At 42.3% G+C, this 26,898-nt stretch overlaps 1 protein-coding gene across 5 annotated transcripts; it reads right to left on the reverse strand.

The window, feature by feature from the left end:
- Positions 1-1,289: 1,289 nt before the first annotated feature.
- On the reverse strand, positions 1,290-26,898 carry Cnr1 (cannabinoid receptor 1). 5 transcript variants are annotated; one of them, XM_029476548.2, is made up of 2 exons: positions 26,783-26,898; positions 1,290-6,578 (listed from the first exon to the last, which is right to left on the reverse strand). In XM_029476548.2, the coding sequence occupies exon 2, from the start codon at positions 6,514-6,516 to the stop codon at positions 5,095-5,097; it is 1,422 nt and encodes a 473-aa protein (XP_029332408.1). In that variant the 5' UTR covers positions 6,517-6,578; positions 26,783-26,898; the 3' UTR covers positions 1,290-5,094. The 5 variants fall into 5 exon arrangements, with proteins under 5 accessions (XP_029332408.1, XP_029332410.1, XP_029332409.1 ...); XM_029476550.1 differs by lacking the exon at positions 26,783-26,898 and adding an exon at positions 26,091-26,443; XM_029476549.1 differs by lacking the exon at positions 26,783-26,898 and adding an exon at positions 25,923-25,994.

A 26,898-nucleotide genomic window follows, 5' to 3' on the forward strand; every position in this document is an offset into this window, starting at 1 on the left:
AAATTTGCTGTAATAATACTAAAATATGTATCCTTTACCTTTGATGTACTAACATAAAATGTGATATCTAAGAACAGATATAATTAATTTTTTGTCAGAGCATTAAGCTTTTGCATTATAAAAGAGGCAGAATAATTAATTTAGGTTACTTATTAAAAACAAAAATAACCTAGCTTTAAATATTCACTGATTCATAATTTCAATATCTTTAAATGCCTTTCTTCAAAATTGATTACATGCTTTTGTTTCAAAAAGTTAAACTTTTTTCTAGTGCTTCTTTTTATTAATTGAATTGAAATCCCAGTTTTGTAGACTATTGAAAAGACATGTATCTTTTACTAGGCTCAAGGAATACACTTTACCCTCTTTAATGTGTTTTAGTGTGTATGTTAAATTTTAACTTAGGTATTGCAACTGTTTGCTTTAATAAGTTACAAAATCATTAGAATCCTTAATTAAACTATGCATTAAAAAGCACAGTGGTGAGACAAACTAGAAACCTAGGACAAGGGAAATTTCCAGGAACCTATGAGGGGGAGCTAAGCTAAGACTCCTGGTAACAGGGGATACAGAACTCAAAATGACCATGTCTTATAACCAGGCAAGACTTCCAATAGAGGGATGGGGATACTAGTCCACTTATAAAACCTTCAACCCACAATTTGTTCTGCCTACAAAATATGCAGGGATAAAAGATGGAGCATAAATTGAGGGAACTTCTGGACCAATGACTAGCCCAGCTTAAGACCCATGCCATGAGAGAGAGCCTGCCCCTGACACTAAATCATATTTGCCTATACTTTCAGATAGGAGCCAAGCATAATTGTCATCTGAGAGGCTTCACCCAGCAGCTGATAGAAACAGATTCAGAGACCACAAACATTAGGTGGATCTCAGGAATCTTGTAGAAGAGGGAGAGGAAAAATTGAAGGAGCCAGAGGGGTCAAGGACACCACAAGAAAACCTGCAGGATCAACTAATCTGAACCTAGAGGGACTCACAGAGACTGAACCACCAATCAAAGAGCACGCGTGGGACAGACCTGGGCCCCCTAACACATATGTAACAGATGTGCATATCTTAGTTTTCATGTGGGACCCCTAACAACTGGAGCAGGGGCTGTCACTGAGTATTGCCTGCCTTTGGATCTCTTCCCTCTGGCTGGGCTGCCTTACCTAGACATAATAGGAGAAGACACACCTACTCAACCCCCACCCCCGCCCCAATGCTTTACTATTAGACTTTGATACAAGGCAGAATTCAAAGGCCTGTTATGTTTTTCATGATAATCTAGAACTTTTATTTGATTCCAGGTAATTTTAGACAATAGACATGATGAACTGCTTTCTCTTGAATAAATAACAATTAAATTACATCAATGAAATAAAATATACTGTAGGCTTAATACATTGTAAATATTACAGAAGTACTACTTTGCTTTAGGAATTTAATGACCAGAGCTACATTTAATAACAATCTTACCAGTACTTGTATACAAAATATTATACAGATTACTGACAAGGACATCACAGCAGTCTCAATGATGCTACCAGTTCAACAAACATCTAACAGTACAATATTCTTTAAGAGAGAAAGTAAGGATGTTCCATTTACAGAGACAATAAGGAGATACGTTTTCCACTTGAAACACTGGAAGTGAGACTCAAGATAATCTGGTATCTTGGTTCATATTATTACAAGAAAAGGTTTCCTCTCTAGGGGACTCTGATCGCCAGGACCCCTAGAGTTCAGTAAGTTCACACTAAGAGTGCTTTTTAAAGATTCCACAGCAACTGAAAGAAACTCTATCTGAAAATCACTGATCTGTAAACCACTGCTTCAATGTCTGACTTTTTCTTGTAAAACCTATGTACATACATTCAGTCCAAATCAGTAGATAGAATGCTTTGTGTATATTACAATAGGTGTGTTAACATTTTACTGGAAGGCCAGTGCAAAGCAACTGTGAATGGCCATTTAGGAGATTTTAAAATATCATACAAATATACAGTCAAGAGTATGAGGAATCTAATTTTGTGCATGATGTTAGTGGTCCTGTTTATGGGTATGGAATGGCAGAAATTAATGAACTGAATGGTAACTAGAGACCTAGTTCTCATCTGGTAATTGGGCCTATTTCATGCAGATGGTTTTAGGTAGCAAGAATTCCTTGGCATTTGATACCAGCTAAACCTGACAGTATCCGACAGCTTTGGAGTCATCTGGCACAGACATATGTCTACGCTGCCCAGACCCACACTGATTTTTACATGCACTTAATACATAGTTGAAAAACTAGAGGCTCTTAGGGACAGCTCTCTTTGTTTAACTGATACTGCTAGTCTAGGACTCAGTCTTTGTTTGGATGAAGTCAAACAGTTTGGGAATTGGCCCCTTTTTAAGATGAGTAATGACTGAAGAATGCATGTTCAGGACACATGTCAGAGGGAAATAGATAACCCTGATGCCAGAGTACATAAGTGATCAAATTAAAATCATTTAAAGTAATGAATCTAATTAAGGGGCTGGTTAATTAATGATACTAATGAATGCAATTCTAATGACTAATACTCACTAGGGAGAATGTTTTGGTCAGTAGGGTTAGGAAATGATATGGTCAAAGCCAAAGTGGATCCAACTTATTTTAAGTCCTTTTAAATGAAGGTAGCTTAACGCACACATGATGATATTTCACAGATATTTCTTAGAGTATCAATAAGCACCAAGTTTAGTGCTGTCAGCCCCATTGTCCCTTAGCTTATTAAATATGAGTTAGGTCTTGAAAGTTCAATACACTATAAAATCTTATCACTAAAATGGCATTTACACAAATACAGTTCTAAAAGTGAATCTTGGATTTTTTTTAAATACCTATACCTAGAATTTCCTACCAGGTCTTTGTAGCTGTGAGAAGAGATGGTACTGCCTGGTAGCTAGAGACATGTCGGTTGATATTCAGGTTCATGTAGGACGAAGCTGGCAATTCCTAGCCCCTGGTGGTATTCTCTCAATACTGAGTCCTCCTCTGTGCACAGAGAAGAAAAGCAAGAGACTGCAGCAGGCCAAATCTAGACATATCCTAGTTTGGCCCTCAGGTCACACTGATTGCAAGAATGGGTACTGCCCCGTCAGGCTGGGAACCCCAAATGGTAGAAATCACCAACAGATGCTAGCTCTCCACTTCATGCCATGCAGTTCTTGGGGCTGGTGAAAACCTGAACAAGGAGAGACTCTCTGTAGAACTTATCGGGATAGAGTGGCTTCCTAAAAGCAATACTTCTCTTTATCGGAAAAGGGCCCAATTCTGAGCACCACGGCAGAGATGCCATCAGAAGCTAGCCACCCTCATCTTTATGTTTTGGCACATCTTAATACCAGCAAGTAGAGGAGGCACTACCTTTTCCTTAGCCCAATCATACCAAACAGAGCCAGGTACTGGGCTGTCACCCTCTGTAATGAAATGGCCTGGACCAGCTGGCATGTTGTTACTTAACCTGAGATTGCACCGCTGACATGCACCACTGAAACTTACTACTGTAGGGGGCGGGTATAGAAGAAGGTCTTAGAACCACCCCCCTTACTGATTTCCATTCCCATGGACTTGATTACTAGTAGGTGCCCACCATCCTCCACACTCTCCTCTTCCTGGGAGAATCCTCTATTTTTTGGCACCTCTTACTGATGACTTCTTGCTGAACGCTGGCCTTACGGAACACCTACATGGCATTAGAATACTTAATCCGGTCTCCTAGGTGGGAAGATTCTTCTGAAAAGATTTAGTCAGAATTTTTATAAACAGGATTTCATGAAGAGCTCAACTGTAGAAGCTAAGTTCATGTGCAAGAGCGCAGCAAGTGGTATGGTTTACCCTTGGTCAGTTTCCTCATGGGGGACATTGCTGTAACAGTTGGGGGACATTGCTGTAACAGTTACAAGATAGAGAAACGCAAACACACGCACATACACATACACACACATACACATTACGATCACACGCACAATTTTACTGAGTCAGACAGTATTTCTTCTCAAGAAGAAGACAACTGGTTTTTTGGCCATCAAGGCCTGAAATCTACTTAAATCGAGAACATAACGATGCAATACACGTCAAGGAAACAGCAACTGCACAGTGGTCACAGTGTACACTAAGATTGACACATGCTGTCTGAAGAGGTCCAGTTACAGCCAACAACTGCAGGAAGTCAGAGTGTCAGCTTTAAAAGTCAATGTGCTTTCTCTTTTCCATTCTGATTATAATCCATTATCCAACTGAACAGCTGGGGTCCAGAAGATATGGAATGTCCTCATATGAAAAGGCAGGCCTAACACAGTTTTAAGTGTCCTTGAATTCTGCTCAATACTTTGAACAGTCTTCAAAATTTTCTTGTTGTTTTAACAGAAAAATAAACCTTTATGCTTATTTCAATATTAACTTTAGATACGGATATTGGAAGAAATACTAAGGTTTCTAAAATTGTCTCATGAACAGTAATACTATCTAAACAGGGGTCACCCTGCTACATCACCACTCCTGTAAGCCATAGCTCTTATGAGGGCTACATTCTGTTTTTGCTAAGCTAGACAAAAAAACAAAAAACAAAAAAAAAACAACAACAAAAAAAAACCACACACACACAGTAAACATTGACACACAACTAACAGGACAGAAAACATGTTACAAAGTATCTCTACTTTAGCACTATACTTATCGTGAAAATGTACCTTTTTTATACTATGGACAGACACAGCATCATTAAAGTTGTCGTTACAAAGGCATTACTTATTTCATGGTGGTTTTCTATGGATAGTTAGGCTTCAGATTTGGAAGCCAAAGTTTTCCCTTCTATTTCAGAGACTTTGAAGGGTCGCCGAGTAACTGCAGAGATAGACTTTCTTCACTGTAAACCCCTGGGGAATGGAGTTTAAGTACCTAAACTATTGAGATGTCAGCAAACTAAGTAAGCATGGTGACAGTCACTATTTTACTAAACATGGTAAACTTAAAAAATATATAACCGATGAGACAACAGACTTCTAAATTTTAAGCTAAAAAAAAAAAATTTCTTTTTCTGGGCAGTCACAAAAGCAGCAGGCTCACAGAGCCTCGGCAGACGTGTCTGTGGACACAGACATGGTCACCTTGGCGATCTTAACAGTGCTCTTGATGCAGCTTTCCGCGGCCCTGTGCATGCTGGCTGTGTTATTGGCGTGCTTGTGCAGGCAGTCTGAGTCCCCCATGCTGTTATCTAGAGGCTGCGCAGTGCCTTCACATGAAGGGAACATGCTGCGGAAAGCATGTCTCAGGTCCTTGCTCCTCAGAGCATAGATGATGGGGTTCACGGTGGAGTTCAGCAGGCAGAGCATACTACAGAAGGCAAACACCGTCTTGATAAGCTTGTTCATCTTCCCAAAGACATCATACACCATGATCGCAAGCAGAGGGCCCCAGCAGATGATCAACACCACCAGGATCAGAACCAGGGTTTTGGCCAGCCTAATGTCCATGCGGGCTTGGTCAGGCCGTGTCACCTGCACCTTGCCATCTTCTGAGGTGTGGATGATGATGCTCTTCTGGGTTCCACGCTGGATCATGCGGACTGCGTGGCTGTGAGCCTTCCAGAGAATGTACATGTATGCATACACAATGAACAGCAACAGCACACTGGTGACTCCGATCCAGAACATCAGGTAGGTTTCATCAATGAGTGGGAAGATGTCCGAGCAAACGGATTGCAGCTTCTTGCAGTTCCAGCCCAGGAGAGGCAACACAGCAATTACTATTGCAATAGTCCACATCAAGCAAAAGGCTACTACGGCCTTGGGCCTGGTGACGATCCTCTTATAGGCCAGAGGCCTGTGAATGGATATGTACCTGTCGATGGCCGTGAGGAACAGGCTGCCCACAGATGCTGTGAAGGAGGCAGTAACCCCACCCAGTTTGAACAGAAACACATTGGGGCTGTCTTTGCGGTGGAACACGTGAAAGTCAACAAAACTGTAGACAAAGATGACGCTTCCCAGGAGATCGGCCACTGCCAGGCTGCCAATGAAGTGGTAGGAAGGCCTGCATCGGAGACTGCGGGAGTGAAGGATAACACATAGCACCAGCAGGTTCTCCAGAACCGTGAAGGTGCCCAGGGTGAGGGACAGGACAGCGATGGCCAGCTGCTGGCTGGGATTCAGAATCATGAAGCACTCCATGTCCATAAAATTCTCCCCACACTGGATGTTGTCCTCGTTCTCCTTGAACGACGAGAGAGACTTGTTATAGAACTCTGTAATGTTGGTTGTGTCTCCTGCTGGGACCAACGGGGAGTTGTCTCCTGCCGTCATCTTTTCTTGGAAGGGACTACCCCTGAAGGAAGTTAGAGGGAATTTCTGCGGGAAGTATCCTAATTTGGATGCCATGTCTCCTTTGATATCTTCGTACTGAATGTCATTGGAGCCCACGTAGAGGAGGTCTGTGGTGATGGTACGGAAGGTGGTATCTGCAAGGCCGTCTAAGATCGACTTCATAACCTCAGTCTTTGATTAGGCCAGGCTCAACGTGACTGAGAAAGAAGTGCCGGGAGGGAACCCTAACAGGAGGGAAAACAAAACATAAAAACATTGAGTAGCAAGAAAAGTCAGGAGTGTAATAAACAGAAACACTAGGCACCACAAATTGGTATCACCTCTGAACACAGAGGTTCAGTCAACACAATAGGTCTATTTAGACAAGGGCCCCAACATTCCCCACCTCACCCCCAAATATTAGGAGATGAGACACATGGTTGTCATTTCTTGATGTCTTTGAACCAAAGTCAATGGTCTTGCATGGATCTGTATAGTCAAATGTGCCAAGCCCAATGAAATAAGAATCACTGTGCACCTCATGGGAAGAGTTGGCCCCTAGGCTTCTACTATCAAGTACATAGCAATCTGTGATGATGTGGCTAGGGACATAATCCCTGCCCTGTGGGATACCTTAAAAGAGAAATGAGACTGGACAGATAAGACAATCAGTGAAATGGCGGTATAGAACCAAGGGATGAGCTGTCCAGTTTAATTGTAAAGGAAGACATTTAAGAGGACCAGAGGCAGCTCCAGACCATGGTGGGAAAGCACTCTTCACCAGGCATGTGTCCTCACCCAGAGGAAGGGAGTTTGGGATCATGGCACGGCAGATAAGAACTTATAAAAATGTCTATGACAATTAGGAGGAAATATCAGGAAGATTAGCACAGAGGCTTATGGGATCCCAAGGTTAACATAAGGAAGGTGGTAATGATAGAGGGGGTACTTCAGGAGTTCACACCTCAGTGTGCTGGCACAGGGACAGGAGATAGCCCTCCCTGGTGATGTGCAGTGCTTTCTAAGGCCACAGTGCTGGAAATGCAGATGGCTAACATGACGGATCCTTCAACTCTAAGTTAAGCAATTTGGTGTTGTTTTCAACATATACAGCAAGAGAACAAATCCCGGCATTTATAAATGTTTAAAAGATGGCCATTTTTCTCATTAGTCTATAAAAACTGTTACAAACACAGGATGATACACATGACAGTTAAATAACCATACATTTTAATATTTTGTCATTCACTGCTTCTCTGTATAACACATATAAGAAAGCTATTATCTTTTGAAATAAAATTTGAAATTCTAGGTCTTTCTGCCAAAATACAGAGAGCCTATCTGTCAAGATAGTTCACCTATTAATATACTATCTATTCAATAAGTTATAGAGCACCCATTGCACATCATGCACTGCACCAGACACTTAACAGCATCAGGCCCACAGAGGGGTCTGACATCTAGCAGAGGACATGATCAGCTGGCCCAGAACCTGTAGGCAAGGTTGGCTGTCCCAACAGTTGACAGTACTGGGGAACATAAGCTATAGATGTCAAAGCAGACTTCCCCAAGAAAGGCTACATATGCCCAATATGCAGGACGAGTGTGGAGCAGGATAGGACACAAAGATAAAGTTTTTTAAATTAATACCTCAAGTTTCACATTTTTTTTGTAAAAGCAAAAGTAATTTGGGGCAGCCGTTAAGTGGTAGATGTGGCCCTCCTTCTGCACTCTGCTGCCTCTGTGGCCGAGCCTCAACATGGCTTACTGGGATTCAATCACAAACCTCCTGGGCAGCTTTGCTAGTCCCAGCATTGATCATTGTCATATACCTGCTGCAGGGACCTTCACAAACACGTGAAGACTGTGTGACTCTCATTTCAACCTCCCTGTCCCAAAAACCAAACCCAGACTCAATACGAGCTGCCCCTAGGGGCTCATACAACCCAGATGTCAATCATTCTGACCCTCTCATTGTCTGCTCTCCCTGAGAGCCTTCCATGGTCACGCTTCCTGGGTGAAGTTCAGGACAAAACCCTTCTGTTATCCAACAATGGTCTCTCCAGTCCTGCCCTCCCCAGCCTGGTCTCCCAGTTTGGCTGTACTACATAGGGTTTAGTTATACAATCACAGGCTCACTCTGTGACTCCACTCCTTCTACCTCTGCCTGCCTGAGAGCCCCTATCCTTAGCAATTTGCTATTCCCATTTCCTTAGCTCATTGCTTCCCATGCTCAGACTAAGTCCCAACTTTGGTACTCTCAGAATAATGAAAGATTTGCATCACAGCATTTACCTGGTCTGCTTCTTGCTCCCAAGCTCCACAGAAAGTTCAACGAGGACCTCACTGGAGACCTAATCTATCTTAGTATTTAATTCTCACCACTATGTATAGCACACTGAAAGAAGCTTAAAACAGAGTTGTCTCACAAATATTGTCTTCAAGTAGAACAAGAACATATCTCTTCTACTGAGTGAAAGAATCTCACCGAGAAAATGGGAAAGGGACATACATGTGACTGGGGTCAAGGTTTCTTACCCAATAAGCCCATACACGTTTATTCAAAGTAGAGTTCTATTTGGATGGGAGTTATTAGCGTTCCAGGTGAGGTGGCCATCTGGTCTGCACTCCCGAGCTGTACCATATATAGGCAGTAACAGCCATGGGGGCTGTACTCATGAGCTGTGACATAGGCAGCTGTACCCAGAGAAACAAGGCAGGCAGTGATAGTGAGTGACCTCGGTGCTCTGTGACAGGTGAGCTGAAGGGCAGGCTCAACTGCCCACTCACCTTGTCAGGTCAGCAGGATAGTGGCTCCAGTGACACACCAGAGGCACTGTCAAACAGATGGTAAATTTTCCTGTCACTCAGGAAAGTGAGCTTTCTCCCTTCATCTAAGCAGTTCTGCACATTATCCCTGGACTGCCAAGGAGCAAGGCCCACATGAGAGTCACTGACTCCCTAGCTAGAAGCAGGAGCTGTAAGATATTATGCTCATGGTGATACTGAATATAATTCGTCTGCCAAGTCCAAAAAACTCTGGACAGTTTTCCTAGGGGCAAAGGGCAGTTGCAGAAGCTGTAGGCAGGAAGGATACAGAAATGGGACCAAAGTCCAGGACCTAAGCTTGGTGCTTGGTGCTTCTTGATTTCTCTACTCAAACAGCCTCAGCCTGGTTGCAAGCAACTCTCAAGTATCCCTGTTTCTATTATAGCTCTCTCCCTCACATAATCATTTCTTCAATAACAATGTCTTATGTATCTTACCATAGGAGTCAACTAGTATACTTTGCAAACTTGTTTGCTGAACAACTTAATTTACGTATGAAAATCTTTATCCATGATCAAAGAGACATTGTGACATTTCCTCAAGACAGTGCTTAGTGCCCAACTCTGGAAGGTCACTCACTGACCTTAAGATACACAGACATATTGACACACCTTCCTCCTGACCCCTTCTCTATTAAATTGCTCCCATTCAAGTCTTCTGTGGGCTAGAGATTTTCCTAGACTGGAGCCAATGCTACTTTAGCACCAGCAGGGTTAGCAAGCTCCCCTACCTGATTCTTCTGTCATCAGCCTCCTGACATCATTTAAGCACAGATTTACATAGCTACTGAAATAGCCAGAATGAGGTTTCCAAACAGAACACTGAACTTTATAGCCTTCGTCAGATCTGGACAACAGGGAACTAAAATCTCTGGGAAATGCTCACCTGAACCTTGTAATAAGACGGCAATGGAATTTCATTCTGAGATAAATTTTTTAAATGACTTAGGACTTACTTCCTTTTCTCAAAATTAAAGAAAATAAAAATAGCTCTGTAACCCTTTGTCTGGGCAGCCTTATCCTGAGCATCCGATGGCCACACCCTTCTGGCATCTCTTCTTGGCCGCTAGTTCTTCACTTTTCCCAGTTGAAGGCTAACTTTGAAACTTTGTAGATAATGCTGCAATGAATTTACACCAACAGCCTTATTTTTCTCATTGCTTATGCTACTGTGAGCAGTCCTTCTAGTCATCTTAACCCTTAGCTTGGGCTTACTGTGATAGCACCTCCCCCTTGGCCTCTATAGTCAGGTGTACCCATTATGTGTCATTAATGCCCTCCCACACACACACATACACTTTTAAACACACAGAAGGCATGTGATGAGCAGGAGACCCTTTGAACCTTTTACTCATATTAATACATTTTATAGGTGCTAATATGTATTTAGATTTACAAGGTTCAAATTCAAACAGTACTAAAAGATCTACCATAATACCCCTCTCCCCCGAGTCTTAGAAATGCATCTCTCAGAGACATAGAGATTCTTGTTAGTTTTTATAGAGGTAGTCTATGCATATCGGAGTGCGTGTGCATCTGTGCACCTCTGTGCGTGTGTGTGTGTGTGTGTGTGTGTGTGTGTGTGTGTTCGCGCGCGTGCATTTACCACCTCTGTACATCTTTGGAAAATGTTTGCATGTACTGTATAGCTTTCCATTTAGCAGCACACACCAAAGGCAGCTTTATGCTCGTTCAATAAATCCCTCCTTCTCTAACTGCCCTAAGGGTTTGGTAGATGAATGTGATCAGCCTCCTATGGATGGGAGGCTTGGGGTTTTTACCATCTTTTGTTACTGTAGCTAATGCCTCAATGAATTAATGCCAACCACCTTGTTTTTCACATTGTGTATGCTATTGTGAGCAATCTTTCCAGTCATCTTAACCCTTAGCTTGGACTTACTGTGACAGCACCTCCTTCTTGGCCTCTATAATCAGGTGTACCTCTTAAGTGTCATTAGACCTCCCTTACCCGCCCCACACACACACTTTAAAGCATACAGAAAGCTTATTATGCATAGGAGACTCTTTGAGCCTTTTGCATGGATCACCACATTTTATTACTGCAATTGCTTATGAGGTAATTCTTGTATGAAAGGCACAGAGAAGGTAAATAATATACCATTAACACATAAAGTAGGTGGGAGAACTTGGGCTGAGCCTGGGGTGTGGACCTCATTTCATGTGCTGAAAGTACCCATCAACTGCCCACTGGACGGTGTGGGTCCCAAGCCCCTGCTTTGAACTCTCATGATCCACTTGCTAAGCTCAGACCTAGTTCCCTCAGTTTCCCTACTCATTCTAATCAACAAAGCCCTTGTCTATGGAGAGAAAACTGCTCCAGAAATTGGAAGACCAGGACTGTCTGGCCACATCCACTCAAGCCATTGATGGGTCTAGGCCTTAATGTTTCATCTACAAGCTTGGGATGGTAATGATGCCTAAATCACAAAACTGTTATGAAAATTAACTCAATATAAAGTGTTCTTAGCCCTGGCACAAACACCAAGTCTTCAATAAGCATTACTATCCTCCCTATTAGTGCTACTGATGATGGCTCATCACCATATTCTACATACTAACTGCATTTCAAGAATATATAATATAGACTAATTACATTATATACTCATATTTCAAAAAATGCATTATCTTAATTCACTTACAGGCTGTTTACTTGGTTGTATCCTTGTATCAACACATAAGTCTAAGGCATAGAGAAGATACAAACACGCCGAGAAGAGCCTTAACAGCACGTCAGATGTGCTTGGGCACTTGAGAAACTTTACCTACATTCTGTCAGTAAACTAACACAGTGACTCTCAGGCATGTATTTCTTACCTGACTCCCCAGGCAAAAAGGAGGGCATTAGGTAGTTAGTAAATTATCCAGAACACAAATGGGAACCCATATCTGAAGGACTCCAGGAGCTCGGCTCTAACATTGTATCTGTTTTGAGGTTTAATGGTAAGTTCATTAAAGCTATTGTGCATCGTATTTTCAAATCTTATCTGCTCTTTAAAACATAAACAAAGGCGATACAGTGCAAAGTGAAGGCAATACAATAGTTGTTGATGATAATCCCAGATCTCCAGGTAAATCTGCCTACTGGCATGGACCCAGGGATTGAAGCTGTAGACGGCACTGGAGAGAGTTATGATGCTTTAGGGATGGACAAGGGACCAGAACTCAAAAATGTCCTGTGATTTACTGAATTTATATTCACCACATAGGACCACAATGCCTATGCTCATGCAACCAAACACTTTCGTCTTAACAACAGCATGTAAAATCTAAGCCAGAGTCTGGTGGTCATGAGCTGCCATGTCTGTCTGATATGAGTCAGGGGAAGAGTGTAAAATAAGTGGACTTTGTGTATTTCAGAACACTACTGTGTACAGGCTATTGTAGAGGCTAATGAGACGCAAAATGTCCTGCATCTCAGAAAGTCTTTCCTTTATTTCTACATTTGGATTATTGCAGTAATTTCCACCTTATTTTTGCATGGAGAGTTTTCTTTGAGAGTTCATTTGTAATATAGCTTAGGCTTGGGGGGGGGGGCAAAGCTACCATTAATTTTGTTTTTGTTTGCTAATGGGAAAATCGTAATTGGAAATTCTAACAGGATGTGTAGATGTGCCTGTTAAAGAAGCAGTTGGGGCTTATTACACAGTCATAGTGAAAAAACGATTGAATGGCAGCTAAAATCTCCTAACGACTTAATATAGAAATCGTGCCTTTGTAGTAACAATAATAAAAATGTTTAAATGTGTTAAATCTATTATTTTAGAAAAGCCTCCTTTGATTCCCAGGTTAGTACCATCTGTTCTTGTCTCCCCTCTCTGCGCACACACCTGCATCTCTACCCCTCCTCCCTGGGGTGGGGGGCGGGGAACATGCACATTATTAACAAGCTGACTATGCTATCAGCAAAAGGAATTTGATGAGGATGGTAATGGAGAGAGTCTTTTAAAAATATTTATCCAAGGTCCATATCCCTAATTCTATATAGCATATCCCTAATTCTATATAGCATATATTGTTTTATATCTATAGCATATAATGTTTTAGAAAACATTCATGTGTAAAGTTGGATGTGGGAGTCCATGCTTGTAATCCTGGCACCTGGGTGGGTGAAACCGGTGGATCGTGAGTTCAACATAGGCTCTCACAGCAGGACCCTGTCACTAAATTAAAACAGCAAAATCCCAAACGATATCTCATGCTAGCCATGTGTTCCATAGGCAGAGTGTAGAACAAGCCTGAAACCAAGACCTCCGGGGCTGCCAAGTCTGTCTGTATAATTTGACAGCAGTTACTCTGAGGACCTGCTTGGGTTTTGTGGTTGTTTTGTTTGTCTGCTTTAAGAGGGGCATTACAATAACTTAGGTGTCTGTCACTGATGCGACTGGATCTTGCAATTCTGACCTGAGTACTATCTCTGGGATAACAGGTAATAGGCTGCTGTTTTCTCATTGCAGGTTGTATGTCCATAAATATAGAGAAGCTCTAAAAGTATCAGAATTGTTGGGTATGCCCTAATATGGTTATAGACTATATTGGCACAGTACCAATATTCCCTAATATCCCAAGCTTATAAATGCTAAAATGAGACAGTAGCAAGCTCATGATATCTAATCTGACAGGGTTAAGACCAAATAGGGCAGTTTGGATCCATGTTGAAAATCTTGCTCTTTCCTTAATTACTTCCTTATTCCGGTTGCTGCTTGGGTGGCCTTGTGGAAGTGTCACATGAAGGGTTCAAAAGACTCAAGGTCCTCATGGATGTATTCACTGTTTCTCCATTTACTCCTGAGAATAAGTCTGCTTTCTACTGATTTGCTCAAGAAAAGTGCCTTGATCATCTACTTCTTTAAAGTTAGCAGGAGACATTCTAGTTGGCTACTATAACTGTATTGTGTCTAAGTCATGGTCTCCATGGCCAGAGCAGCAGCAGCACCCAGGGAATGATGCTCTGCTTCCAATTGAGCAGGCGACAATGACTAGGCTTACCAACTACTCTCTATGGTTTGGAACTACTGAAGCGGTTTGGGCTTCCTCTCCATCATCTTCTACAGCTGTGTAAATAAAGAGTTAACTTAAGAATCCTGATAATTCAGTCAGAAGTAGACAATATTTCTTCCCTGCATTATTGTCTGCTCCATTTCCCTCTCTCTCTCTCTCTCTCTCTCTCTCTCTCTCTCTCTCTCTCTCTCTCTCTCTCACACACACACACACACACACACACACACACACACACATGTAAATATATATATGTATTCCATTCCATTGTTAATGCTTGACTAGCTCTGAAAGCTTTAACTTTTAATATATTTTGTAAAAGAAAAATTGAGCGTATGAAACACACCATTTTCACTGCTCTATTCTTTACTAACAAAGGTATGAGGGTTTTTTTTTTTCCTTCTTAAAAAATATCAATTAGTATGAACTAGTGACATTAAGATACTTTCAAGGCTATATTTCCTTACAAATCTAATGTGAAATGTGCCCTATTATTTAACACTTACTGGCTTGTTAAAATTTAATTGCAGGGCTCAAGAAAGAGATGCCTTGAAATTACATAGGTTTAAGCACTGTGAGGTGACAGTGCCCCAGGAAAAGCCTTCCACACAGGTGAACCGGCAATACTGTGAATCGACTTGACTTGGGAGATAATTTCCATTTGCCATTTACTTCTGCTCTGTGGCTTAGATGTTTGCTCCTACTAAGTGCTTTGACCTTTCCTGTGAAAGAGAGATATTTTCCAGAGTCCGGAAAGAATATGGTTTTGGAAGCAGCCTTTTCCTAGAAAAGAATATACAGTTTTCGAGTCAATAAAAACTTCACAGGGTTGTCTTTATGCATGAGACTTACTCATTAAAAGTAGAAAGTTATATATTATTCTAGACCATAACATATGAAGAACCCAGGTACTGGGCTCTTATCTTTACAATTCATTATCAAGGTCTTCACAGTAATGGTTTAAAATCCGCTACACGATGTCAATGGTGTAGCGTAGCTTTCAGTTTTTCTTCCTTTCATCTGCAGATGAAGTGGTGTTTTCACTTTGAATAATCCATGAGCATATAAATTAAGTCTAAAGAAAAGCCAAATATGTTCTTTGGCTTCAAATCTTAGATTCAGATGAATAAATACATATTAAAGCAAATCTGAATTTCCCTAAATTCTTGCCTAAGAATAATCTGAATGACACATTATTTTTCTTTAGTATTTATGTGGCACAAATAGTATTATAATCCCCATTCTGCATACGGATAATTCAGGTTCAGAAGGCAAAAGCTTTGCCTAAAATGTTCAAGAGCAAATGTTCTAGGGAAGGTAACATGGAACTTCAATCCATAGTCCTTACTCTGTAGTCCACAAAATGCATTGGCCGCCCCTTCTTCCTTCCTTCCTTCCTTCCTTCCTTCCTTCCTTCCTTCCTTCCTTCCTTCCTTCCTTCCTTTCTTTCATAGAAGAGTTGATCTGGGCAAGCGACATCAGTTATAAGCAGTACCTGATAAAGGTTACTCAGTGAATGATTAAAATCTGAAGGGACAGAAGATTCAAGGACAGCAGCGAGGTTGCCTGAGCCACCTGCAAAGCATCCTTGCCCTGTGTTCTTCAGAGACAAGCATAACAAACAACTGCATGGTATAGTTCCTGGTTCTGGAGCAGTACCTTGGTTGAAATACAATGAAATAAACACAATCTAAGTCGATACCATTTTTAATTAGGTATGAGTGGATGTTTTTGCGCCTCATTAGTCAATTTACAGGGCTGTTGATTGTAATGACACTTCTACAGCATAGCTGGGATATATGAAGCGGCCTCCTTCATGTCTGACACCTTTCTCATCCCCTCTCACTTCAGAACAAGACATGGTGGCTGTGAGTGAAGAAAAAGCTCGAAGCAGCCACTCCCTATGGGCAGAGATGCAGTGGAGTTCTCTTAAACCCAGAGGAAACCCCTAAGACCAATTCCCAGGCTTGAAGCTGAATCAACATAGACAAATCACGTAAACTTGATGCTCCAGCAAGATGAATGCCTGTTAGACTTTTAGCATGTGTCAGTATCAGCTGTGTGACTGCAGAATGTGGCCGATGGATGCTACATGCCTTCACAAGGCTCAGTCACTACACTTCAGGCATGTAGTCTGTGCCTTGCACAGACATTACACACAAAGTCAAGAACATTTTCCACGACATATTACTCTGAAACGTTTCACACTTGTGTAATAGCTATGGGTTGAGTAAAGAAATCAAAGAATACAATACTCTATCCTAGGTCACACATCATAACACCTATCCATATATCTACCCCTTGCCACAGTTAAAATAATGAAGGGAGAGTTCTAAAGAGTATGAGCTGTGCCTTGAGAATTCCTCCCAGAAGAAACTGTGGGCAATGCTGAGCCATCTCTTGCAGCAGTCCTTCCCTACAAGACTCAAGACCTGGCTGGCCCAGGACCTGGTACACAGCAAGCTAGTGAATGGATGCATGTATTAGCAACAGTGTGCAAATCTAACTTAACAGAGTGGCTTTCAGGGGCAAATAGTTGCCCTCATTATAATAAATCCAATTGGCCACTAGGAGATTTAACATTAGTCTTGGTCTCATACAAGTGTCCCCCTGAAAAGATGTAACATGTCAACATAAAATGTATCACTAATGATCTATCAAGTGACTCTTCTCACAGAATCAGACTTAAGTTGTATACTACAGTACGTGGAAATCATAGGCAAAGATTAGATGCCTCCTTTTTTCTCTGATTCTTGTTTCCTCTGAATTAAGATGAATTCTAACAATTAACCTGTGAAAGACATCCCTATAATATATCCAACCTTGAGTGGATCCTAATACATGCTTCTGATAAACCTTTAAGACATATAGAAGTGTTCTTACATTAGACTTCTTTTCATTTCCCAAGTGAATGCTAAGCGCTGATCTTTCCCAAATGGACTGTCAAGAGAAGTTATGTGAAAACCCAGCCACTAGATAGAGTGGCTTTTATCAGCCCATGGGAATCCATTTGTTATTCTATTCACTGGAAACAGCTCTTGCTTTGGTTGGGCAACTTCTCCTGCTACAATATTTCATAAATTTACACCAGAACTAATTAAAATATAAGGAAGAAAATATGTTATGGAGGTTAAAATTGGTTATTACTACTGCCTACAAAAATTAAATTTCTAATTACTTTTCTAAGGTAGAGGCATTGAGAAAATTCAATATATTAATAAAAATTAATTGTGAATATTTGGAATTTTGCCTCAAGAAAGTAATTAGGTATTAGTAAAGAAAAATTCTACTGAAAACAAATATGTTTGTGCCAAGAGATAAACGTAAAATGGGAGGCTCAGAGCTCAGCTTCAATTCTAACAACAAACTCATTTCTGTTTTATGAAATATTTACCTAACTTGCAAACATGAAATTATCAACACAGATCATAACTAACTCTGAGATGAAAATTAATTGAAACTAATTTTTTTATTATTGGGATTAATATGAACTATTTCACAAGAGAAGCAAATGTTAGTTCCAATAATCATATCCACTGAGAACAAGCAGAATTTCTAAATAATTCAATTCCCTTCCTACTATTTTCTCATTGGAATAATTTTAAATGAATTATGTTGTCATTTAAGTCCAAGACTTCCTTTAAAAATGTTTTTTAAAACTATACATTTAAGTCTTAGTTACTTTAGTTGAAATGGCCAGAACATTTTCAGTGCATACTAGCAACACAGGAGATGAGCCAGAGTGAGCTCACAAGATGCAGGCATGATTGTAGAAGTACTAGCCTTCAGTCACAATGCAAAAAACAACAGGAAGATGTGGTTTACAAGCATGCAAAGTGGAAGAAAGTTCAGAATCTCTATGGTGTTGTGCACATTCAAGGTCAAATTCATTCTGGGATTTGTGTGGCACAATTACAACATTCTGAACTGATCCGGAACGGATAGCATTCGGAAAGAATGGTATGAAGATAAAGGACTAGGTTGGTAAGACAGGTGCAAGGGAGCAGGATTCTCAGCCCCTGCGCACCTTGAGAACAGTCTGAGAGTCACCACATGCTTAGCACACAGGCCAGTGGTATTCTCCAAGTCAGCAGCAGGGCAGCCTCGGAGAACTAATGAGTGCAAATTCAGTTTGGATCGATAGAGTTAGACATGCTAGAGTCGGCCACATTGTGCTGCTAACAAGACCTCCAGGAAATACTTGTGAAATTTAAGAACCACTGCTTAAAGTTATGAGACCCATGAAAGAAGACCAAATGCTGCAAGGGGGAGCTGTGCTTTAAGAAGACTGGAGTCTGTGTGTGTGAGAGGACAGACTGTTGGTGAGTTCAGGTGTTGAGTGCACGAAACAGGGTGTGAGAATGTGCACAAGGTAAGAGAGCTCCCTACAGCAAAGGGCGCCGGCCGACCTGGGTACTCCTGTCCATCTGGAACACAGGAGCAGCTGTCTAGCCAGCAAGTGAGAGCAGGGTTGGGGAACCCCTCAATGTTTTGACTACAGTTCAGGGCTCCTCTAGACTTTCTCTGCAAACTTCCTGCTACATATCTTACCCGGTAAAGTATCTTCAAGATGCAATAGACACTGACCCAGTAGACAAACCTAATTTAGGAAACTCTTAGCATTTTCTCCTAATTCTATTTACAAACCTCATGATTGGCTTGACAGGACTGCTACACATTTCTTAGACAACGTTGAGAAGAACATTTTAACAGCTGAGGATAGAAGAATTTTTAGAAAGTCAAAGAAATGAACACCTCAGCTCATTTTCTTATATGGGAAACATTTGTGTCTGTTCTTTACTCCCTAACCATAAAGAGATGCATCACAGGAAATGAACATGGAGACTTTGCAGAGGCAGAGACTCACTGTAGACTTTTGCTACTAGCATCTAATAGCAGTATAACCTACAACTGGTATCTTTCTTAAGTACCTAGGAGCTATAAGCATGTTGGAATATAATCCAAAAATATTCAAATGTATAAACTCTGAGCAACCATTTGCCGATTATTACAATGAAGATGAATCCCAGGTTACTTTATCATTATCCCCTCTTAGTTTTATGAGAAGTTAAATATTACTTCTAAATGTAGTTGAACATTCTCAAAGCCAAATTCCCACTGAGGCAGGACTACAGCATTCTTGGAAAATACTTTTTTTTTCCATCTCAGTTATGTGTAAACTACCCTAGCTTTCCCTTTTATCTCTTCATGTGTACTTACTTGCTCATTACTTGTGCAAGGGGTAAAGAAAATATGCAAACTCTGGCTACTGACACATTGAAAGGAGTTGATATTTTAACCAGCCACACATATAGTCACACAGCATTCAACTGAGTGTCTCTTACAAGAATAGATAGATTTGATTTTTAAAGAATGCTGTATGAAAAGCAAATATGAATGGTAAAGACAGAATACCAATTTACTTGCTATGGGAGTCAGTACTGTAAAATTACCAAATACAAATGTCCAAAAAGGCAGAGACTTAGGACACAATTTTTAAAGATTTTTAAGTGTACTAGGATTTCTCAGCAGTCTGACCGCAGGACTCATTCCAACTCCATTATCACACTGACTACAATTCTCTTGTTTAAAAGTAGGGCTCCAAAGAATGGCTAAAGAAGTGGTAAAGGGTGGAGAGAGGCCTTCCCATTGAAGCACAAACTTTGAAAAACTAAACATCCCAGTTACGTTGTATTTTAATTATATTTAAATACCCATATACAGTTTGTGAGAGCATTTGTCAGTATATTAAACCACCACAACAGATTGCCTGGCACAGTTCTGAGAGATGCCTCTGCTTTTCTTTAAAAAGCAATAGCATGGAATTTGCTAGTAGGAAAAAAGTAGCTATTACATTATCAAATATAGGAAATTATACTGCACCTTCTCTCCAAAGTTTAAAAAAAAAGATAATTTTAAATGCTACTTAGAGTTAATAAAGAGTAATAAGGGATCAAGTCAAAAGGATCAAATCTGCTCAGCTTTCCTAACTAGAGATAAGAGAGCATGCAAACGAGAGCAGGAAGGCAACATTAGATAATGCGATATCCAACTGTTGAGGGGGACTCTCCTTTGAGTTAGAAGAGGGGAGATTAAACTCAGCCCATTTTCCCCTCCAAAATTTGCAAAATCTCGTTTATGAAACATATTCAAAAGTACAAAATACAATGGCAGTGATGCAGGCAATGCAACGAGATACAAACAGATGCTTGCCTGAAATCCCAGGGTTCTCATAGGAAGAGTTCCAACACGTTTATTCAAAACTAAATGACAACAAGACAAAGAAAGCAAGACTTCAAAAGGACTCTTAAAGTGTAGGTGTAAAAAAAAAAATTCTCTCCAGTTGAGGCCAGAGCAGAACTCAGGTCACTACCAGGACAAATGTCAGGCCCATTTGCTCACATTTGGGGAACAAACAGTTCTTCCTTAAAAAGAAAAAAACAGGAAAACAACAACAACTTTAAAAACTCAACTACTGTAGTCCTCAAGAATTTCATCGTCACTTTCCAATTAAAGTCTGTCCCAACATTGTTCAATACTCATCTATGAGGAAAAGTCCTCAAACTTAGGGAAAGAGCCAGTCTGAGACCAAGAACGTTTGTACATGCAACTAGATGTCCTAAGAAAAGTCTGTCTCGGAATGTGCTCTAGTGTGCCAGGATACCCTGTTGGGGGAAGAAACATGACCCAGGAAAGCTTTTAGTAGGTATTTTCTGCTCTAAATTACAGGCAATTACGCTGATTTCATTCAAGGAACGGCTCTGATGTGTTATTATCTATCTATCATGAGCACACCTATTATCCACGTGTCAGGCTCAAGGAAAACATTCATGTAACATTAAGCCACTGAATCATGGTGAGAGGTGATGGCCAGCACTAGAGTTAATCCTCCCCTTTCACTCACCCATATTCCTTATTGTTTGAGCATCCTTGTAATAACATGATAACATTTGAAATAGGAAGCGAATGGGGGCTATTTTAACATGTACTTTGTGATTTTCTGCCAATTGGTATAGTTCTAATATCCAAAAAATTTGAATTATCAAGACTGGCAAAGAGCTGTCTTAAACTCATCAGAAGCATTGGTGTTTATGATATAATTATAATCAAGTGTGGTGATGATCCTCCTCAGCCTAGAGTCAGACCTTAGGGCCCCTAGAGTAATGCACAAGATTATTAGGGCACAGAAGACCAGAGCAGATCTGCACCTATCCTGGAAACAAAGCAGCCTTGTTTCAATTCAACATGAATACTTCCTTTTGCTTCGAGTCTTCTGTGTCCATCTGTATAGTTGGTTTGAACTTGGACATTTTCCCAAAGTTGCAGTACTCATTTAAAAATCAGAATGGTATTTTCACATATTTAAAAAGTCACTGTACCTAAATTTTTACTTGACCTACAACAATGAGAAAGTTTGTTCGTGCATATGTTAAAAAAAGTGTGTCTGCACATTCAGTTTTGTAACTTATGCAGTATAGAGCTTGAGAGCATTGATATTCTGGATAACATTTATCACTTCTTTTAATCCAAGAAATATTTTAGAATCTGAAGTGAACTTTATAAGACAAACCTAATCTAATCTCAGAACATACAGCTAAGCGAATTAAATAGTTATTAAAGAATTAGCAGTTCAGTGGGGAAGTGTTGAAGTCCCAACCCACACAAGACAGAATCTGTACATTTATAACATAAAGTTAACATTTTTATAAGAACAGGATTGGGAAAGAACTGGAGATCTGGAGAAGAAGATACAAAAATCCAGAGTTCAAATACATAAATGATGTTTTATTTCCTTGTGTCCTTTTCATTATTTACCAGCCAGTAAAAGAAAAATAAGCACAACTCTGAAAATACAGGTATGCAGTCTGTGACTCAGCCCTGGTGGTTTTTCAAAAACTCTGCAGTCTTGGTTTACAGTAAAAAAGCAGAATTATAAATAATTTAAATCCAGAGGCTGGTTTCACTCTACCAGACCAGTCAAAAATGATGACTACCAAAATAGGATAGACAAGTCTTCAACTGGGAAGACCTAACATCCTTTAAAGATGCTGGGAATCCAAGCTCTGAACTGTGCTCATTATGCAACTAACTAATGTACTTACCCCCAAGAATAACAGGCAGCATCCTAGAGGAGAGACTTCATCTCACTAACCAAGTTCGAGAAGCGATGACCAAATTGCTTTTTACTAATTACGTATTATTAGGTATAACTAAATTCAATTTGCTAGTTTTTTCCTTGTAAATTCCCAAATAGCTAGTTATGGGAAATTATTTATCAGGCCAACTGTTTTCTGGGAAGAAGCATTTGGTAAGTGCCATGAACTCTAAACTGCTAGTATAAGCTCTATTTCATAATACTTTCCTCTTATGTAGTAAATCCAACTCTAATTTCAAAGACCAATACACAAGACAAACCAAGGAACCTGTCTAAATATTCTTGTGGTTAATGCTAATTCTAAGTCAAAGCACAGGAGAATGCCATAGATTGTTTTGGAGAGTTTCACAGGCTTTGCTTTCGTAATTAATAAGCTGACAGAGCATACTAAACACTTATCAACACAATCAATGAGGCTGCTTCCTTCTTGAGAAAACAGATAAAACGATTCATGGAGTTTTCCTTCAGAATTGTCTGTAATACATGTCACAAATATCATGGTTCTTTTGGAAAATTTCATTCCGAGCAGTTTCATCTGGATAACATTTAACAATTTCACTATTTTAACATTTTGAAATGCCAAAAAGAACACACTGATCCTGCAGTGAGGCTTATTAGAGAGGAGCAGTCTCACAGGCAAGCCAGAAAGGAACACAGTCCGCTGGGAGATGGGTAACAGGGGGGAAAGCAGAAAACACTGGAGAGCAAACAAAGCCAAGCCCTGCTCCACCATGAGGTCTGATTTTCCCCAGAATTAAAACTTTACATATACAATTCACCACCTATGGCTTAATTCATTAAGTCAACAACATCCATTTCTATACACAGCCACTGATGCCATTAAACGTAGGGGCAAGAATATCAGATGTGTCTTCTTAACAATGAGCACGCAAGCATAGTCATTTTGAAAGGTCACAAGTGAGCATTCCCACCATGTGGCATTACTGCACCCCCATGTAGGATCAGGGACACAATGAAAGCTACCCCAGTAGACACTTATACATACATACATACATACATACATACATACATACCTCAGCCATGGCTGTTCCTTGCTTGAAATGGGAGACATCTTTTGAAGCAATAAAAGAGCCTGCTCACAGTAAGTTCTCCTAACGACCTAAAATGATTAGTTTGTTTTTTTTTTAAACCATATCAACATGAAGCCTCTTTCGAAGCTAGAGCAACTGCTAGTGTACCTAAAAACAACAGCCTGCAGTATGTGCTGCTTAGCATTCTAGAGGTGCATGCATTCTGTTCCTGTGTGGATGTAATCAGAAAAAATATATATATATATATATCTTTTCTCTCAGTTAAGAAAGTATTCGTGGCCTTTCCTTTGGATAAAATCGCTCGTAACTGAGTTAGCGAAGGTGGGGTATGGAGGGAGGGGAGGCAGAGAAAAATCGATCAGCAGATCTATCTCCCTTTCAAATTGTCAAAAGCTGGGATTAGAAGACCAGCACTTTAAATCAGACAGTCCTGTGGGAACCTTGGAGGTCGGCTACTCCTAGTTTCTCAATTTTCTGCCAAACAGACTGATGTCAGGAGTGACCCCACAGATAATCAGTACCCGCGGAGTCTCCTCTGAGCATGTGCATCTCCCCATTGTTCAAAGGAATTAAGTTGGCAATAAAAATGAGAAGTTATGGGACCCAGAGAGGTATCTTTCAACATCCTTAAAACCAGTAAATCTGCTCTAATCTCTTATTAGATTAAATGTCCAAGGAGATTTAATATGCCAAGAAATAAACAAAGGCAGGAAGAGCTAGTAGCTCCTATTTGGAAGAAAAATTTTAAAGATAGGAAATAGGTTTTTTCATAGATAGGTTATTAAATTTTTTTCTCACCTCTTTGAAACCTTTGAGAGATAAACCATGTACTACAATTAGAAACACGCATGTTGCTTTAAACTTTGAAATGACCAAACAACAGTTTCTCACATCTATCATAGCAAACATTTGCATTCAGGAAATGCTCCATTTGTGACTTGTAAGCCTTAACCAAGAAACATCCTTTTAAAATAAAGCGTCAACTTTATTCGTCTGGTGCCAGCTCTTAGTTTCATGTTCCTATAACATTCAATCACAGGTATCAATACTATATATATTAGCTTTTCCTTAAACAGAGATGGCTGCTATAGCTATCACTCTGTATCAGAAGTTCCTTATTTTACATAGATTTCTTTACATGACACTTAGTATTTAATTGAGTCGTTTTCTACATGTGGTGCAGAGACTCTGGAAGACTTAGTTTCTGATACGGCTAAAAGACGTCAAGCATCAACTCAAGTGCCTGTTTTCCAAACATGCACAATTACACATTTTCTACAAACAGACATCAGTGTATGCAGAGCTAGGTGCATATCCAGTAAATTGTAAATGGTAGAAGCCTCCAGAAGTAGCTTAGACCACAGGTAACAAGCTGGGACTATACAGCTAAGTAAACACCACATTAGCACGATTTGCTCTCCTGGAACACGGAGCAAGAACTCCGCGTAGGACACCAGGGGACCACTGGCCAGTACCGAGGGGGCGGGAGACGGAAAAGCTATTCCCAAACGCCACTGTGCCAGGTCTTACCCTTCGCATCCCCCGGTCCACGGGCCAGAAGCTCCCTCGGCACCTGTCGCCCAGCCAAGGGGCTGGCTCTCTGCTACAAGGAAATTTGCCCCCAGACTCTATGAGAGCTCTGCAGACAGCCCAGGCTCCCGCCTGAGCCAGGGGAAGGCTCTGGCGCCAGGGGAGCCAGAAGGAGGCGGAGGCGGAAAAGAAGTGGAGAAGGTAGAGGCAGCGAGCGAGCAGGGGAGGCGGCGCGGGGCGCGGTGGGGCGGGGTGGAGCGGGGCGTGCCCGCGGCGATCGGTCAGTAAGTCAGTCGGTCTGCGCGCCCGCGTCCCCGGCCTCTAGCACCCGTGCGCCACGGCCCCTGGGACTGGCGCCCCTGGGCTCGGACAGGCCCGCTTCGTTCCCCGGTTCTCCCCGGCGTCCCGCTGACCGCGCTGGCCGGCCTGGGGCCGCCCGCTTGGGCCAGCCCGAGCGCCCGTCGCCGCGCCCTGCTTGAGGTCCCTGCCTCTCCCTCAGCTCGCGCGCTGTCTCTGGCTCGCTCTCGCTCCAGTCCCATTTATGAAGCGTGGTCCCATCACGTGTTAATGAGCCTTTGTCCTGCCCTGGCAGCGGCGGCAGCAGAGACTCCGCCAAGGGATCTGCGCGGGGAGGGACCGGCGCGCGGCGCCCGCGGCTCCAAACTTTGCTGCGCGGTACCCGCCGCGGCGCTGGCCCGGGGGCTAGGAGGGACGGCCCTGGCGCTCGGCGCCCACTGTGTCATCCTCACTCTTTGCCACCACCAACGACCCCGCGGCCTCACCCTGCTCTGCTCCCTGGCGCCCTCCCACCCTGGCGTGGCCAAAGGGGACGCGTGCCTCACTGCCCGCGACCTCGGGGCCGTTAATCACCAGGGCTGCTCATTGCCAGGACCTCACTGGAGGTCACGCGCCGGGCGGTCGGGATCGGGAAGCAGGGCGGCAGGAAGGCTGGCCAAGTGAGGTCTCCGCCCGACCCTCCCCTCCGCGCCGCCTCCAGTCCTCAGCTACCTGGCCGCGGCCACCAGCCCTCCGCCCTCGGGGCGCACGGCGTCGCCTGGGCGCCTCCCGCGCTGGCCCGCGCGACCACCCGGGCGCGCCCAGCCTCCAGCCGTGGCCGCACGAGCTCGGCTCCGTGGGCGCCCGGCGCCCCCTCCCCAGCCCTGGCTCTCCCCGCACCTCCTGCTCGCGGGGAGATGCCGCCGCGGCGGGCGGGGGCTCTTGTTGGGCGGGAGCCTGGGGACCCGCGGTGCGCCCGGCCGCCGCCGCAGGAATTAGGGGACATGCTCGTTAATTGGTTCCACTCCGCCGTCTGCCTCTTGTGTGCACGGATCAAACCTTAATTGGTCTTTACATTTATCACGGCGAATTGCAACCCTATACACGAGCGTCAGCCCGCAGCTTCAGCCGAGGGGGCCATTCTCCGCCCGGGCCCCGGGGACCAGGTGATTGTGGCTACAGCTGAATTGCGTTTTAGACCTCGTTCTCCCTGGAGAGTTGGGTCCAGTCGACTCGTAAGGTTTCCACCTGACAGAGCCACATCAAGTCAGGTCCAAGGGCCCAGCTGTAGGCACAACGTTAGGTTCCTAGGCCCTCAAGGTAGCAGCTTGGCATTCATTTTAAGCCTTGCTCAGATTCGAGGACGTCTAGCCCAAACAGCATCCTACAAGGCCTCTTTTTACCAATTCTCCCTGACATCCTACCCCCACCCAGAGCCAAACGCTCAGTGTATCTGGCCCCTGTTTTGAATCTGGTGACAAGGATCCCAGAGGGTGAGCCTAAAGGAAGAAGGAATATAGAGGGTGTAGAGGAAGCTGCAGAATTCGGGGAGGAGAGACTGCTCTGAGAAGCAAAGCCTGAAATCTTCCTACCTACAGGTCGAGCCGAAGAAAGGCTTCCAGCAGAGCGCTAGCTGTCTGTCGGAATATCTCTGAGACTGTTTTCCACTAGAGAGAGTAGTTTCCATTTCCATGTGAGGAGATGGCCT

The sequence above is a fragment of the Mus caroli genome, unplaced genomic scaffold, assembly GCF_978045245.1.
Source record: "Mus caroli unplaced genomic scaffold, Mus_caroli_1 scaffold_6, whole genome shotgun sequence".
NCBI classification, from domain to species: Eukaryota; Metazoa; Chordata; class Mammalia; order Rodentia; family Muridae; genus Mus; species Mus caroli.